This window comes from Diceros bicornis, chromosome 3 (assembly GCF_020826845.1).
Source record: "Diceros bicornis minor isolate mBicDic1 chromosome 3, mDicBic1.mat.cur, whole genome shotgun sequence".
Classification (NCBI taxonomy): Eukaryota; Metazoa; Chordata; class Mammalia; order Perissodactyla; family Rhinocerotidae; genus Diceros; species Diceros bicornis.
Window position 1 is genome coordinate 15,835,372 of NC_080742.1, and position 15,375 is coordinate 15,850,746.

At 42.1% G+C, this 15,375-nt stretch overlaps 1 protein-coding gene across 1 annotated transcript in view; it reads right to left on the bottom strand.

Annotated features, from left to right (window-relative positions):
• The window catches only part of MAGI2 (membrane associated guanylate kinase, WW and PDZ domain containing 2), a 989,343-nt gene that overhangs the window by 39,522 nt on the left and 934,446 nt on the right, over positions 1–15,375 (bottom strand). Inside the window, exon 20 of the mRNA XM_058524198.1 lies at positions 13,509–13,647. Coding sequence (XP_058380181.1) covers positions 13,509–13,647 — 139 coding nt within the window. The remainder of the gene's footprint in view (positions 1–13,508; positions 13,648–15,375) is intronic.

Here is a 15,375-nt window from a genome sequence, read left to right on the forward strand (position 1 = left end):
GGTGGAACCAAGAGAGCAGATGAGATCCTGAGGGAGAGGCTGGGGAGGGGTATACTAGATGGGAAGAGAGATGAAGGAGATCCCACAGGAGCAGTCAGAGAGGTAAGAGAAAATCCAGCCAAGACACTGAGCAACAGTGTTAACTATTACAGGGAGTCCCAAGGGGAGGAAGGATCGAATCAGTCACTGGATTTTGTTACCATGGGGAAACTGGTGATCGTTGAGGGGACACTTTCACTAGAGTCTTGATGATGGAATCCAGATTTCAAAGGGCAAATATGTCAGGGGAAGAGGGAAATTAAGCAGAGCATGCCTGTTTTCAGAATACTTTGTACATCAATCCAGGAAAGCAACACAATACATTTAAGAATGATTTCAACAAGAGTATGATTGAAGAGTATTTTTTGTAAACAATGAGTACGTTGTTTCCCTTAAAAATTCTCCACATACAGAGTTCCTTTAGGGTAGAAATAGTGTCTTATTCATCTTGGTACCCTGCTACTGCTGCCCTCTGAAAAAACAAACCAGAAAAACTAGTCCTGAACCCCATGACTGGAGCTAAGGAGGAGCTCTAGTTATCCAAGGTCTCACTGGGTGGCTTCCCAGCATGGCTCAGAATCAGGGGCATGTGGGGAAGGCCTGTGGTGAGGTCTGCGGAGAGGAGAGCAGCAGGTGAGAGCCATTTCTCGCCCACAATCCTCACAACAGCGGCCATTAATTGAGTGCTCTGCACCTGGCCTTGTGCTAAACGCAGGAAGGGGTGGTTCTAGTCCTTGCCCCCTCCCGTCTAACTCCCTTCCCCAGTCCATCTCAGAGCACAGCAACCACTTTTTCATCTAGAAAATGGGTCTTTCTACCTGTAGCCTCTCTGAAACCCTCTCTCTGTCTTCCATCGCTCTTCTCTTCTGGAAAGATTCACTCACCTGATCTTCTTCACCAACTTCTCTTACTTGCCACTCAGATGTGACCATGTCCCATGGACTCTCCTCTCTCTGTACACAGTGGGGTCTCTCCAGGAGAGCTCATCCCCACTCACGGCTCTAGCCGTCCTTTCAAGGGCTCCCCAAATGCTCCAACTCCAGCCCCTGAGCTCCTTATCCAAGTGCCCTGTTTGTGGGTTGCTTCACTTAAGTGTCCTTCAGGCATCTGAAACTCAACAGGTCCAAAACCAACCTCATTATCTTTCTTCCTAACTTGCCCCTTCACCTGCGTGGCGTCATCTTGCACCCAGCCCTGGGCCACAATCCTTCTCCCTGATCCTTCATATTCATTATGAAGTACACCAAACTTTGTTACTCCCATCAATGAAATGTCTGCATTATCTCCAAAACCCGTTCCCAACATGCTATTTCTACCACCACTTCCCTAATTCTAGTCCTCACATCAACATTTACGATAACATTTTAACTGCCTCCACTTTCCTATAAAATTCATCTCAAATACTATTGAGGTATATTTCCAAATACAGATATTTTTACCCTCCCAAACAATTTTTTGATGATGTCTGGTCATACAAAACTTGAATTCTTTTGCTTGGCATAGAAGGCCCTTTCTCACAGAGCCCCGCTTCTGTGTTCTTCACTCCGTCCCTCTCCCCCCCATTTAGCCTATGTGAGAGCTGCCTTATCTTTTGCCCACACTGGTGAAATCACACTTGTCACGCAAGGCCCAGCTAAAATGTCACCTCCTGTGTAGGCTAGAATCTTCTACAACCCTGTGAAGCAGGTTTAGAGCACTGCGTCCTTTGGGCTCTTCTCACACCTTCGCCAATACTATTTCTACTTGTCCCATTACCTCATTTTCTCCCTGTCACCCCTACGTGCTTGTGAACCCATAGAGGCAGAGACTCTCTTCTTAATCTCCATGTCCCTAGCACCCAGCAAGGTGCCTGATGGATGCTGGTGGAACTGAACTGAAACCACAAAGAGCCCTCCTGTTTCTTCATTTTTTTTTTAGCTAGTGACTTCAGTGGATTGATTAATTCAGCTCCCCTCACCTTCATGGATTACAGACTAGTTAAAGTAAATCATATGGCAAGCATCTACCTTTCTTTTGTCAGAAACAGAAATCTACACCTCTTTAAACCGTGGTCGCTGGACTAGATTTCCCAATAATTATTCTATGGCTTTATACCTTTTCCAGTACACTGCAGCTTTTTTCTTAATGTCCTAATTTAGGTTTCTCCTGATCAATAACTTATCCTTGAGAGACAGGCACTTTAGAGAAATGACACATTTTAAAACTTGTTTAAAAAAAAAAAATGAAAAAAACAAAACTTCTGTTCTTGTAGACATCTTCAAGGAATGATCGTGATGGTGTATATGTGTGTATGTGTACAGATACTTATATCAGCATAAAACTGTTTGGTAAGAAAATGTTTAATAGCAGTAGGCTAATTAATTCACTTAGTGAATAACATTATCTTTCATGTTAAATTTAAATCAATCCTGAAAGGCATCTAACAGTGTCATTAACAATTAGAAAATATATTTCAGGAAAAAATCAGCGAGATAGCTTAAAAGACTTTGGTGGAGAGGTGCTTAGCCATGGCTGTGACAGTGTGAATGGAGTAGAATTAAATCAGAATCGAGAAATGTGTCAGTCTGACTCATGCTTCTATGGCTAACCATGGGGATGGAGCATGAGTATCAATTTCTCTTGAAAAGTCAAACTGACATTTTAAAGTCCCAGTCCTTTTAAATTGTGGCAGTAGCCACTTGCCCACTGTAGGATTTGACATGGGCCGTGCTAGGGATGTAGGGGAGGGGAAAAAGTTGCTTGAACATATTTGCAAGGCTATCAACTGTATTCTGCTTTGTTTGTATATAGGACACATTTTTCCTTAAGAATTTTTACCAAAGTTAGGCTAAAATAGCCAACACTTGAGAATGATCATTTTGAAATAGTGGTGAATCTCGTTAGATACAAAGTTATGACTACTTTCAAAAAAGTCACAATTGGGTGGTTTTTTTTTTTTTCTTAAACTTGGTGCATAACAGTATAAAGGGAGGAAAGTGAGAATCCAGTCCTAGGTGGAGAACTGCCACAAAGCAGGCTGGGAAATACAGTCAATGCACTGCATGTTTCAGTCAACGACGGACTGCACAGACCATGGTGGTCCCATGAGATCAGTACCATATAGCCTGGGTGTGTTGTAGGCTATACCACCCAGGTTTGTGTAAATATACTCTGTGATGTTTGCACAGGGACGAAATCGCCTGACAATGCATTTCTCAGAACGCGTCCCCGTTGTTAAGCGATGCATGACTGTACCACAATGCCAGGTGGAGTCCAGAGTTCTAGGGCTAGAATGTCTAGCGACTGTGGCTTTCTTTTAGGTGCACAAAGGGTGGCCTGGGTTGGAGCTGTCCAAACTTGAGCGGAGAGGAAATAAATTTCGTGATTTGCGCTGAAGCTCAGGGAGGACTTTTCGCAGTGTGTGGGGCAGAACTCGGCTGGTGCTGCCTCTGCTGTACCCTCCCCACCCTCCCTGCCTGCTGGGGTCATTCTAGGCTGGACCCCTGGAATTTGGTGCATCTCAAATTTTCATGAACCCACAAATCCTATCCTCATCACTTATAAGGTCTCAGTTGTAAATATTTTCCAGAGATCTAGCAGTAATTAGACAAGCTACAATGAAAGAGAGAGCATTACACATCAGTTAAAAACATACGCAAAACCAAAGCTCATTAGAGAAAGATAAGATTCATGCAGATTTTACAAACCGTGTCTTTAGGGTGGCCCAATAAGTAGAAATATGGGGACCCATGCTTGTCACTTTTCATGCACATGGAGAGACTGGAAGGTACCATTCCTAAAGGAAGGGGAGGAACAGCCTAGGACCAATCATTAGAATTAACAGAACCAGTGACAAAGATATATTATTACTGTTAGAATCAAGATTGCTTAGTATGTTTAGAGCAGCTGAATAAAAATTATCTAGGCAGTAAGAATAAAGACTTTAAGTAAAGCTAACCCTATCAAGCATGCAGTAAGTGAAATTAGTGAAAGACTGAGCTACATGTATTCCCAAAGTAGATTTGTTTCTCAAAATATTGAGGGCATCCTGAGGTGCTTTTAAGGAGGCATAAATGTTAAAAAAATTCGAAATGGTAATATCAGAATTTTTGCAGAATTTCCTCATAACGATGAGTGTTTTAGTGAGATCAGCTGTCATTTGAGAATCAGTCACAGTAATCATTTCCAAATTTTGAAAAATCCTCAAATTAAAGACATGGTGTGCCCATGGTTATATTTATGTTTTCTCTAATAGTCTGATAAATTCTTATAGTTCCCCTCACCTCTGACAATTTGCTTATTTATATTCTAAGGTCACAGTTGACTTGCTGGCTGTAATTGTTTTCTTGAAAAAATAAAGCTGGAAAAATTGCAGCAATGTCCAGCCTGTTGTACTCTGCTGTCCTCACCTGTCCGAGGGCTGGGCTCTGAAGCTAGCTTCTGAGTGGCTGTTTCAGTCTGGGACTACCTCAGCTCAGGGGCTACAGTTTTTACCTACAAAAAGATGGGTACTAGAAATTCTGGACTATCTAAGTCAATAATCTCCAAGAGACAGGCCTCTAGGAGACGCAACAACTGCTGCATGCAGCACCTGCTCTGTGTTCTCTCAGCTCTACACAGTGTGAGGTACAGGGGGACGTGAGGTCAAGGTGGTCAGAAGAACTTAATCCATGCAGCTCAGACACTGTGAGGCCTGATTCCCTCTTTGCCAGTCCCTACTGATAATATTTCCCATCTAAACTCCTAACTTGCTCCACATATGGTGCTGTGTGCACATGGCTTCAATGTGCAGAATGGAATAGTTCTCCACATAGATTTCTGATTATGCCACAGGGGGTGTTTTTCATAGCATGGTGTGTGTCTGAGGGAAGAGAGACCAACGGGTGAGAACTGACACCTCCAGGTTAAATGGGAAGTAGAACCTCTCAGTGGTAAGGAAACGAATGCTTAACAATGAGTGTCAGAAGTGAAAATTAAATTTTAGGATTTATTAATTGAGTTTATCATTTAGCCCTGCCAAGATGCAAGTAATTTTGTACAAAAATGATCAAGCTGTTTTAGTATCACACAGAGAAAGCCCTTATTTGGTTTTAAATGTGGCCTTTACTGGGCTTGAAAGACACATGTGCTAGGAAACCTCACGGCCAGAAGGTCGCATTAAAGGACCCAGAACACGGTGGGAATAAATTGCTGTGAAGGCTGGGTAGGAAGTGCAGTGAAATGTGAAAGATGGAGAGTTGCAGACTGTGCCAGGCATGGTTAAGGCACATGTTATGAGTGTAGATGTTCAGCTCTAAAACCCAGGGTCCTGTTGAGGCCAGAGCCACTATGTGTTGGACAGCTCATGCTGAAAAGACCAGAAACCTTTCTATAGAAGTGTAAAAGCAGGTTATTCTGTAAGCAAATGTCTGAGCCCATTATAGTTAACAGCTGTTCAGTCTGGGCTAAGTGTGTTGTTCTGTTAAAAAAATTGGAACCCAAATAGCACGTTAAAGAAGCGATTCTCAAAATTGAGAGATTTTGCTACAATTAGAGCATGTAATTCAAGCCCAGAGTAAGGCATTATATAATTTCATCTTTGGTCCTGTCTGAAGGAGTTCAGTTAAAAAGAAACACTGAGAGGTCTTTACCAGAACAGGACATCCGGGCAATCCCATCTTCGAGCAAGGGTGTAGGCAGAGTTCTCGAATAACGAAAATCTGGCCTTATGGACTCACTATTTCTTCCACTAGAAATGAGGGGTTTGGAGTACTTTAGTTTGAGTTATTTGGCTAGGGAATTCTAGGACAGGGCAGCAGGCACAGGCATCTCTGGAGGGATGCTTTGGAGACTCAGTGTCTGCTGGTTATGGCAGTTGGCTGGACCCACCCAAGAATTAGTCTTAAGGTATTGGACTCCGTTTTGAGCACATTGATAACAGGGTTTTATTGGCAAACTTCCTCATAGGGATCAAAATCTTTTCTGTGTCATCTCTTCTTCAAAAGAAGATAAAACCAGACAACGGGGAAAATAGCTTTGCATTTAGCACCAGCTTCAAAATGGGTCTAACTGAGGGGTTAGAAGCTCATTTGAATCAATACTCTCATGCTACAAACCACAGGGTCAGACTGTCCTCAAGAAGGAGGCTGGGAGCTGAGCTCAGACTGTCAAAAAGGCCTGAGATGGAAAACGGGAGGACACTGAGAGGAAAATCTAGTCTCCTTTCTTTAAGTTTTAATGGTTGCAAGTCTTCGAATGGAGAGTGATTTAGACGAGACGGGCAAAGGAGGAGCCAGGTTGAGGGGGTGTGGCACACCCAAGAGTGGAGACTGAGGAGATGGAAAGAGGGCAACAAGAAGTAAATCCTCCTGTGGGGTCCGGCCTTCACAACAGAGCTAGAGAAGAGACATCCAGCAGTCTCCAGGGCAGGGAATTCCCTGGGATGGTACTTTAAAAATAGAGAGTCCTGGGCCAAATTGACACAATCGTGTGTGTGTGTGTGTGTGTGTGTGTGTGTGTGTGTGTAGCTTTACAACCATGAAGCATCTTTCTTTTCTCTTAACCTTGATCCTTTATCTCTACTTGCCCCCCCACCTGCCATGTAAATAACATTCTCTTGAATTTGTGACCTCTTTGTGGTCCGTTCCAATGTTCTTACAGTAGTCAGCAGCATTTCCTCTAGGAAAGCGGCCCTCTCCCTGGACTTTTGTGGAAGCAGCCCTCTTGTGGGAGAGCTCAGCTTCCTGTTAGGGAAAGCAAGGGAATGGTCTCATCAGAGCCTAAAATATGATGCTCCAAGATGGGTTACTGGAGGAGCTGGAGTATTTAGGTTTTCCAAGATGCACGTGGGAGCTCTTCTCAGTGGGTTTGGAAAGGATATCTCTTCATTCACTCATCTCTTCCAACAACTTAAGTGTTTGGGAATTGAAGGAGGTTGGATATCAAGAGCTAAAACTGCTTCTTCTTGGTAGACTTCTTGGTTGCTCTGTGGTCTAACATATTTTATCAGAATCTAAAATACCTAATAAATGAGGACTTGGGAAAGAGGGTCACTTAATATACCCTTAAAGAGAAAAATGCATGTTGGAAATCATGTAAGAGTATCTAAAAAGAAGGAATACCATTATAGGCCATGGTTTCCAGTAAAACAATGCAAACAAATGGATTTCACCCTCATCCTAAAAACACCTAAAATAATAAATGAGGTTTTGGCTGAGCAGTGGGGAAAGGAATTTCAGAGTTGTCTGTTCTTTGAGGACTCCACGAAACAGGAACTTACTGGAAGTTTCAGTTAGAGAACTTCCGAGGTTCACCTAAATGCTACAGAGAGCAGTCTTAAGCCTTTTACCAGGAAGAACCCTGTTCTCTGCATGATGCAGCCCGGAGCTCTGCCTGCCAGCCTGTCCTCCTCCCTGGCTCTGACTCAGTAGAGGTGTACTGCAGTGATTTGTGGAACCTCTCGTGGAAAAGGAAGATGCACTCAACCATGAATGTCAGAAGCTGAAATTAAATTTCAGAATTTATTATTGAAGCAAGTCGCCTTTTGCCCTATTAAAAATGCAGGTGAATTAGTGCAAGGGCTATGAAACCACTTAAAGCTCCCATAAACGTGGTCTCTGAGGAAGAGGCGAAGGCAATGGAGACTCTCCTTGTCTTTTATGGTGGGGGCAGAGCAGCGCACCCACAGAGACTTAGGATGTGAGGTTACAATGCTCCAGGCTCCCTGAGGCTGAAAGCCACAGCAGGGGAAGAGCAATGACGAGCAAATTTTCCAGATGAAGTTTTGGTTCACTAACTCGGAATTTAGAATAATTCAGACAAGGTCTAAGCAGAGATTTACCCATACTTAGCAAGTCCTTTCTTCAGAAAAAGCACAAATTATTAGTATAAATCTTACAAAGGAAATGCTTAACAAACCAAAGAATCCAATTCAAGGATCCTTAACACTCTAGAAGTACTTATTAAATCCCACAAATAATTAATAAAACCCATTTAAATTTTTTCATTAGAGCAGATCCTTTGAGACTTTTTGATCAGTCACCACTCTGTCAGGATCTGTTGTTACACGTATCCTCATTCTTAGATCGTCAGCTCCCTGAGGCCCAGGACTATATATTCCCTTCAGTGCCTGCAAAGTGCTTGCACACAGTAGGTGCTCAAAAAATGCTGGTTTGTCTGAGGACATAGTCATGATATTAATTAATGATATTAATTACAGGATCTGTCTCACTTGAAGTATTTGGTAGGGGTATACTGCCTGGAGTTCATCTTTGTACGAACTTTGTATGATCAGAGGGAAGAAAGGATTTGTTGAACAAATAATTGTAAAACAAGATTATAAGGGTATGCTTATAATGTTTACTTGTCCATGTACACTCTTAAAGAAGAATAGACAAATAAACATCGCCAGTGCCATATGAGGAGAGACCAGTACGCTTAATCTGGTGCTTTGATATGGTCATTGTAAATCATTTTTATTTACTGATTAGAGGAAGATCTTTAAACTATTTGGCCCATTCATTTCTTTAGCTATAATTACTGGCTCAGACAGATCTTATCTCCACCTACATAATGCAGTTTTATTATACTTATACAACGTAAACAATTTTATTTACCAAAGGCCTGTAATCAAGTCAAAACCTATTAAAGACACAATTAACTTTGAAGATGTAAGTGTGGGCAGGAGTCTAATTCACGGGTTGGCTATTTCTTTCCCCTTGTGTGGGCACTAGGTGTTAGTCGTCCCTGGGCCATCGACACTGTGAGAATCCTTGTAACCCTGCCTGGCCCCTAAGACCATGGAGACTCCCCTTCACAGTTAGACCCCTTCAGCTTTCTGGTCATAAAGGGCTGCCCTGTTGCTTTGTAAGAGAATAAACAGGCCAGACCACCCACCAGGACTGGAAGGCATACTTCTGTTTTGCTTTATTTTGGTCAGATTTGAACAGCAAATATTCCCAGGGGAAAGGCTCTGGCTGGTCTGAAGTGCTTGAGTAGGGAATTCTGTCATCCAATGGTGCCTCTATCTACCCTCGCCCTGGTCTGTGGCTCAGTGCGTAAATCAAGTGAATGCCCATGTGGGGCCCCCCGAATGCTAATGAAGGACACCCGTGCACCAAGGCAGGGAGCTAATTTGTATAATTTATTCCTGTGCAGCTTTAAAACCATGATGGCTGCTTTCTTTTCTCTTAACCATTTTAGATTTAATTCGACAGCAACAACCAGTGTTAAGGAGAGCGATATTTCTGATGCATCATCTTTGGATTCCTTTCTCAGTACAGTGGAGTGAAGTGTCCTTATTCCTGCCTGGTGCTGAGAGGTGTGTCAGGAGAGGGGGAACGCATGATTTCCGTTGCGTTTATGATCAACAAACTCTTATCCTGAGGATTGGAGTAGAGTTGAAGGATCTATCTCCTGAGCTTCTCTTTCAAGGACTTAACTATAAAAGCACCTTCTCCTTCAGAGGCCTTATCACCTTCCCACGCCCCTTGCAGCTGCGACAGCCTCTGTGTGCAGCCACTCCTTCCTGGCTGCATTTGTTGATTTATGCCTCTGAATTGGCCGAGGCGTCTCTGATGATTAGGCTGATGGTAATTATGGATGGCATATTTGCAGCATATTTATTCCTTTCCTCAGCTCACTTGGGTTCACACTGATTTTGTTTAGCCAACAATCTGACAGATTACCCTTGGTATTTTTTTCTTTCAATCGTACCTGTGCTTATCTCTCTGTCACAGATTACCTTAAGAACTTAGAGCGAGAGTTTCCTATTTCTCTTGACTGAGATCAGCTTTCTCTTGACATGGCCAAAAGTCCAGATAAGGGTCTTGCTTCAAAGCTGTTCTGAATTCTGTAGCTATCAGAGGGAGGGCAGGTGGGTATCACCTAAAACCCTTCCACAGACTGTTTTTCTCAGTCTCCTTCCTCGTCTTCACAGTTCGCTCTCCTCGCCGAGTTAAGTGTGAACAGCTCCCTGTCAAGTTAGGTCTCCCATGGATTCTGATAACCCCTTCCATAGTCTCTTAGGGATGGATTTTATGCCAAATTTAGGATCTTAAAAGGCAAACAAAGGAAACAAACGCAAGATTAAACTGATAGTTGACAGAAAAATCTGTTTTCCTGTGATTAGGGTGCATTTGGACAAAGTAGATTATATTCTCGGTTGTATCTACTGGTAAACTCAAACATCTTCTTTTGTTGCTGTTATTTTGTTTTGTTACCTCTCCCCCTCCTGGCTAATTTTATTAAAATACACTCTATTTCATTTTGGACAAAAAATTCTGTTTCACGATATAGTCTATTTGCTGCTGGAGGAATTATGATGTCCCTAGCTGTGGGCACTCCTTTTACATTGGGGTCAATTGAAAGTCCATGAATGTTGCACTTCTCTGGCTTGCTCCTGGTGCAGGAAAGCATTCATGTAGCAGGCTTGTGACTACTGTCCTTAGAAAGGCCTGCTTGCAAGGCTGGCTGTTGGCTGACATCTGGGACTGTGACTGGTAAATTGTCCCCTACACTAATACAAACCTTTCCCTAAACGATAAGAGTGTCTCACTGTACCAGTTTGAACTGTTTGTACAAACAATGTGGTTTATGCTGAAGACGGGCTTTCCTTATGGGAGTCTGGAATTTTGGTGCGTTCTAGGCAGAGGGTGCCTGCATGGCTAGCCCCCAGTACAGACCTTGGGCACAGAGTCTTTAATGAACTTCCCTGGTCAGCAACATCACACATGTTGCTGCATTTTTGTTGCTGGGGGAAGAGTGCTCTCCGGGTGACCCCTCAAGGGAGAGAGAGAGAGGGAACATAAGGAAGGCTGGACGTGGATTCCTTCAGACTCTGCCTGCATTTTTTTCCCCTTATGATCCCACTGTGCACCCTTACTACATCACTGTAATAAATCTTGGCTGTGAGTACAACTATATTCTGTGCTCCAGAGTCCTAGCAAACTTCTGAATGTGGGGTAGTCTTGGGGACCCCTAAACACCCCCCTCATTAGTGCCTATGAGATTCCAGAAATACCTTTCGATGGCATTATCCTCAAAGATGCCAATCTGATCCCTAACTTTCTTGGTTTCTCATGTGTAACCATGCATCTTTCAGTTTAGATTTTCCTGAAGAACTAATGTGTATACCTTATTTATGATTATTCTTTTACTCCCCTAAAAGAGATTGCTCTACTCTATTAAATTTGTTCTTTTGTGACATAATCTCTAAAGTAATTTTGCAGTCAAAATCCATGTCAACCTAACATCAACAGTAGCTGACAAGTTCTAGCATTACCAGCAAGTAGGATTTAATGCTACATTTTAGAAGAATATATTTAGAAGAAATTCTGCAATTCTGCTAGAGTTAACAATATTGATGATCGGTCCCTCAAAAGCGTGCCTAGATATTTAACGAACTCGCTGTGTCGGTTAATTTTAGAATTAAGCCTTATCTAGATGCAAAGTGAAATAAGTCAGAGGGAGAAGGTCAAATACCATATGATTTCCCTCATTAAGTAGTAGATAATAACAACAACAAACAAACACATAGAGACAGAGATTGGATTGGTGGTTACCAGAGGGGAAGGGGGGAGGGAGGAGGGCGAAAGGGATAATTCAGCACAAGTGTGTGGTGATGGGTTGTAGTTAGTATTTGGGTGGTGAACATGATGTAATCTATGCAGAAATAGAAGTATAATGATGTACACTTGAAATTTATACAATGTTACAAACCAATGTTACTGCAATAAACAAAAAATTAAAAAAAAAAAGCCTTATCTAGATATTTTTGGATGATAAGAATTAATGAGATACTGTTGACATGGTCTTGAATTTTTGTCTTGTTCAAAAACATGTCTTTATTTTTTCTTAAAGATGCTCTGAGGCAGCTTCATGCTTATGCATTACAGTCTGAGTAAAATGCACAGGCTGGTCAGTAGTGCTGTTCCAACTGCTCGCTGTAGACGAGCACCCAGCGTGGTAGATGCTGCAAGTATGGACCAAATAGTGATTCTACAAAAGAACGGAAAGCTCAGGACAGCCATGTGGTTCAGGTTAACTTTTTAAAGATTAACCTGTTAGAACAATAAGAACAAGGTTAACTCTATGAAAATCCTTTGGTATAGACAACAGTCAGGTCTTGCCATAGAGTGAGACACACCTTTAAAATAAGATATTTTTCAGAAGTGGTAGAAGCTCCCAGGTCAGTTGATATTGCTAATCCCTCAATGCTCCAGGGTGCAAGAAGTCGTTCTATTCCACGAGTTCAGATTCTTTACAAGTGAAGTTTATCAGGATTGGGCCTGTGCTTATTGCTAATATTAATATTTTAAAATATTTTATTAGATCCAAGAATTAAGAGTGGGAATCCTGGATGAAATATTTCCTTGGGCATAGAGCCAGCCCTACAGAAACCTCTGAATGCTTCCCGGCCCTTAATGTGAGGACTTGCCAGCCCAAAAAGGGTGTGTAGGCTTTGGGGTATGTTCAAGGGCCTGGAAACATGAAGTATTTAAGGGCCTTTGAATGCAGATATTTCACTTGAACTCAGGACTATACTGCCCCGTTAAATAAGGAAGTGTTCAGTAAATTATTAAGTAACTTAAGCAAAAAGCATAATTTGAGAGTGAAAAGCACTATTTAGAATTTTTTTGGGTGGGGGTATGGAATGGAGGGGTGAAAGTGAGAGTCGATGTTACCTAGATCAAAAATTGAGCTAATTATTCAGGTCAGCAGTCAGACCCTATTTCCCTAACCTGGACAGTATTATCTGCGCTGCTTTTCACTGATGTCTGTCAGTCTGTGTCAGTGTCTCTGTCACTCCCTGAGATTAATTAAAGGCCGGCTCGGGTTTCGATGCTCGTCATGTAATGACCACCCAGCAGTTTCTGATATACTGGAGTGATGCTGTCAGTGGGGCCTGAAATGGGCTGTTGGGAAATAACACCATTAAAGGCTTCTGAAGGCAAATCTATGAATGAAAATGCACTTGAAAGTCTTCCTCAACAGCATCTAGATACATAACATAAGAGAGAATCTTGGGAATAGCCCTAAATGCCACGGAAATGCAACCACTGCAGGAACTGAAGTTTATGTTTTAACCTTCACATCTTAAGATTGTTCTTGCTGGCCCCTCACCTCAGTAACGTATCCTACAGGACAGCCTGACGCACGCGCTGTTTTAGGAAATGATAAATTACTGTGGACTCAAATGAACAGAGGACTATCAGTCAAATTACAGAAGTCCAAATATATAAGTGTGGCTGGATCTCCCAGCACACTCAGAGATGCCCTGAAAGGCCCTACACTGGCTATTTTAAACATTTCTTAACCACGGGAGCGAAAGAAAGAGCTCACACACATATAAACCTGGTGCTTACATATACGTATATGTGTATATATACCTATTGATTACTAAATATATATTTAGTTAGAATTAGAGAACTGATGTAGTTTTATAAATAAGCATAGGCATTTACAGTACTCAGAAAAAACAGAAGAAAGGGGAATCAAAAGGTGAAACGCACCATACTCCGGGACCTGCCCCGTCCCGCGCTTCAGCAGCAGCCTCACTCTTCTTCCTCCGGATTTGATGAGTTCTATCGCTCTGGCGTGTGTCATGTCTCTTGTGCTCTCCCCATTGATTTCAATGATTTGATCTCCGACCTGTTAATTACAGAAACGTTAAGTTAGCCAAAGATGGTTTTACTCAAGTTGCATTGCTAGCAGATTAGAAAAGCATCCATAGACTACCAGCTTCCAGGGAGCAGCTGAGCAATTTGATTGCAGCCTGCTGCTTCTCAGAAGAGGCTAATCCCTGGCTGTATCCTGAATCTGACCACCAAATTTTACAGAAATTAAAATATCAGACCATGGAGGTTGTGCTCATATGTCATTTATATTTAGCCAATATTTCAGAGGCTGTAGTTAAACTATTTAGCATTTTTTTTAAAAGTTAGGGAATATATTTGATACTACAATTCAAAATAAGCTGACACCTTTGCTTTGAATCAAGAAGTAAATATTTCAAGGGCTTTTCATTGAACACAGTGCCAGCTCTGGGCTTAGTGCACATCTAATTCAGCATGGTGGGTGAAATGATTGGTTTTTGGGCTTCTCTGAGAATTTTTGTTCTGCATCATTTAAATTTCCCTGGGTGCAGTTGTGATATTGCCTCTTTGTAAATAGTGGTTGGTTGATATTCAAGTTTGATGATGAGTTTTCTATCACAGTCTTTTGAATTAAAAATGAATTCCTCCATTCTCCACACATGACTAATGCCCTTGCTAAATCTTTGCCATGCTCATACCTGACTGCCAGAAGCTGTTTGGTTAAATACCAATCCCTCTTGAATTGACAGAAATGCCTGGGTTCCATAAGAAATTCCCATTTAGCCTTTGTGAATAGATATTTGGAATAAAAGAGGTTCAACCATGAGCACATCATGTAACTTCCACAGTACCATTACTGTCAGGAACCTTTGAATTAAAGTATGTTTCATTTCAGTGCAAGTCACTTAAGATAAATTAGCCAGGAAAAGCACAATGAGTTGCTTTGCAAAAATGCTATTTTGGTCGGGTCTCTTAAACAAAGCAGATCTCAGCCTAAACTCTATAATGCAGACAGAATTGCAAATAAACTCTCTATAGGAAAGCATGATTGAGGTGGGTGCTGCAGGCTGGGCAAGAACAGGAGAAAAAAGTTGCCATCACAATGGCGAGAGGGCATCAACATAAGACTCTCCCCACAAAGTGGAGGAAAGAACAGACACGTGTTCATTGTAGCAAGGAAGTGACATTTCTACCTAAAAAGGATTCTTTAAGAGGTAAGGATTCCAATGCAGTGAAGGTAAAGATTTCCCCCTTTGTGTACTCAGTGGCCTTTGGAAGTATGGTTGTTGGGCAGTGGAAGAGGTTGGCTTCACTGGCATGACTTCCACATTCCACAGAAGAATCACAAAAGATAGGACCAAACTAATTTCTTTTAGGGCCAATGTTTGCAACATTTTTCTTCAGGTGTCCTTAATTGTCTCCTTTCCCATAAGGCAACAGGCACAGCTTGAAGTTGAGTAGCTTGCTAGAGGCCACGTATCCAAGCCAGTGGCAGAAATGGGACCAATTATCCCTCTCCCAGCAGTCCCCACCCATGACTGACACTTAATGGCACAGTTAAACTGTAGAAGTAAAACAAAAGTTCCAATGAAGTTATTATAGTAGAGAGAGTCTTCATTCCTGGCTAGACTCTCTTCTGAGCTTCAGACTCATATCCAGTTGATTACTAAACCTCTTTATCTGGATGTCCAACAGGCAACTCCAACCCAACACCAGCAGACTAGGCTTCCCATTTTTCTCCCAAAGCAGTTTTTCCTCTTAATTCCTAATCCTGGTTAACAGT